We start from the raw sequence: 2861 nt of genomic DNA, 5'->3' as shown, positions 1-2861 counted from the left end.
GGCAGATCATGAGGTCAGGAGATCGAGACCATTCTGGCCAACATGGTGAAACCCCGTCTCCACTAAAAAAAAATACAAAAATTAGCTGGGCGTGGTGGTGCGTGCCTGTAATCCCAGCTACTCGGGAGGCTGAGGCAGGAGAATTGCTTGAACCAGAGAGTTGGAGGTTGCAGTAAGCTGAGATCGCGCCACTGCACTCCAGCCTGGCAACAGAGTGAGACTCTTGTCTCAAAAAAAAATAAAAATAAAAAAGGAGCATGGGAAATGGGAAGAGGCACTAAAAAAGAACAACTTTTGATCTGTTACATTGTACTCATTTTGTTTTTAAAATTTTAAGCCAAATATGCCATTGTTATCACTTTTGTTGCCACTCAGAATACAAATGCTACTACACTATTTTCTGTAATTTTCCCTTTTTCAAATTAAAGCAAAAATACATGTAAACATGTAAACAGGTATTTTCTTTATGGAAAACAGGAAGGAGAGCATCCAAGTAATTTTAGTTAATTATAGCAAACTCTTAATAATTTCTTTTTTCTTTTTTTTTTTGACAGAGTCTTGCTCTGTTGCTCAGGTTAGGGTGCAATGGTGCAATCACATCTCATTGCAACCTCTACCTCTCCAGCTCAAGTGATTTCTCTCCTCAGTCTCCCAAGTAGACGGAACCACAGATGTGTACCCCAATCCTGCTTAATTTTTAAATTTTTTGGTAGAGATAAAATCTCACCATGTTGCCCAAGCTGGACTTGAGCTCCTGGGCTCAAGCAATCCTCCTGCCTTGGCCTCCCAAAGTGCTGGAATTACAGGTGTGAGCCAGCTGTGCCTGGTTTTCATAAACTTTTCTTTACATGTCCTTAATCAAGTACTTACTGAGCACCTACCGTCAACCAGGCACGGTACGAAATTGACCTGTTTAAGGGGGTGCATCTGGTTATTTATTTTCAGGATGAAGAAACAGAAGAATGGGGAAGGTAGTACATACTCATAAGGAGACAGCATTTCTTAGGCACTTTGTGTGGTATTTATAAGATTTCATCTGGCCGGCGCATGCCTGTAATCCCAGCACTTTGGAAGACTGAGGCGGGCAGATCACAAGGTCAGGAGATCGAGACCATCCTGGCCAACATGGTGAAACCCCATCTCTACTAAAAATACAAAAATTAGCTGGGCGTGGTGGCATGTGCCTGTAACCCCAGCTGCTCGGGAGGCTGAGGCAGGAGAATTGCTTGAACCAGGGAGTCAGAGGTTGCAGTGAGCCAAGATCGCACCACTGCACTCCACCCTGAGCTACAGAGCGAGACTCCATCTCAAACAAGCAAACAAACAGACTTCATCTCTTTTATCAAGAGTCATTGTAATATATTGATTTTGAAATTTCAAATAATTATAAGGAATAGTATGGAAATTTTTGTTTGATTAAATGGGGACATGAGGCCAGGTGTGGTCACTCAAGCTTATAATCCTAGCACTTTGGGAGACCAGGGCAGGAGGATTACTTGAGCCTAGGAGTTCAAGACCGTCCTGGGCAACATGGCAAGACCCTATCTCTACAAAAGAAATACACAAAAATTAGCTAAGTGTGATGGCACATGCCTGTAGTCTTTGCTGCTCGGAAGGTCAAGGGAAGAGGATTGATCACTTGAGTCCCGGAGTTGGAGGGTGCAGTGAGCTAGAATCATGCCCCTGCACTCCATTGTGGGTGACAGCAAGACTGTTCTTTAAAAAATGAGGCAAGGCGTGGTGGCTCACCTCTGTAATCTGAGCCCTTTGAGAGGCCAAGACGGATGGATCACCTGATGTCAGGAGTTCAAGATCAGCCTAGCCAACGTGGTGAAAACCCCGCCTCTATATTAAAATTACAAAAAATAGCCGGGTGTGGTGGCGCACACCTGTAACCCCAGCTACTCTGGAGGCTGAGACAGCAGAATCACTTGAATCCAGGAGGTGGAGGTTGCAATGAGTCAGAATCACGCCACTGCACTCCAGCCTGGGCGGCAGAGCAAGGCTCAAAAAAAGAAAAGAAAAGAAAGACTAAGAAATCAATTTTCATTCAGACAAATGGTCAAAAATAATAGAAATAAAACAAAAATTAAAATTAATTTTCAAATAAAATGTGATTTGAGTATAACGATCACTTTACAGAAGTTTTTTATATGCTTTTTGATTATGCTGAGTTTTTAGTTCTTTTTAAAACTTCACTTGTGTCAGGAATTAATGTTTTAAACTAGTTGTTGGGTTCAAAGAAAATAGAAATGTGTTACTAAATACCACGCTTGTAATCTCATATACCAGTTCTCATGATGCAATCAATTGTTAAATAAAAACTTACTCTAGAGAAGAGGCACCTAACAATGAACACATTATATCAGATTTGAATATGATTGAACAATGCTTTTTGTTTCATTGTTATTGAAATCATACTTGTATTTTTCAAAAGTATATATACTTAAAAATTCCTAAATAAAAATGTCTTTCTCTAATACAGCATTTTAGTGGTTATAAGGATCAATACCATGAGGTGATAAGCAAAAAAGGACTCACGGCCCTAAAATGTTGATAAACATCATGACCATATTCCCCATATTGGAGTTACATGTACACATTACAATGATAAAAATACTAAGAAATTATATAGTAATGTTTCTCAGACTTGTCTACAACCCTATTTTTTATGTATTATCTCTCAACAGTATGCTTTGCAATATTTAGTGTACTCTTCATACAATCTATGCAAATAATTTTTTATTTTAAAGCAGGACAGAAGGAGCAAGCTGTGGGATGGTATAAGAAAGGTATTGAAGAACTGGAAAAAGGAATAGCTGTTATAGTTACAGGACAAGGTAAGATTATATTTGTTTATA

At 39.6% G+C, this 2861-nt stretch overlaps 1 protein-coding gene across 1 annotated transcript in view; it reads left to right on the top strand.

Annotated features, from left to right (window-relative positions):
• The window catches only part of SPAST (spastin), a 121541-nt gene that overhangs the window by 49735 nt on the left and 68945 nt on the right, over positions 1-2861 (top strand). The window contains exon 3 of the mRNA XM_011936038.1: positions 2754-2840. Coding sequence (XP_011791428.1) covers positions 2754-2840 — 87 coding nt within the window. The remainder of the gene's footprint in view (positions 1-2753; positions 2841-2861) is intronic.

The sequence above is a fragment of the Colobus angolensis genome, unplaced genomic scaffold, assembly GCF_000951035.1.
Source record: "Colobus angolensis palliatus isolate OR3802 unplaced genomic scaffold, Cang.pa_1.0 Scaffold15, whole genome shotgun sequence".
Classification (NCBI taxonomy): Eukaryota; Metazoa; Chordata; class Mammalia; order Primates; family Cercopithecidae; genus Colobus; species Colobus angolensis.
Note: the sequence above shows the minus strand (reverse complement) of the source record. Positions and strands in the feature narration are given on the sequence as shown.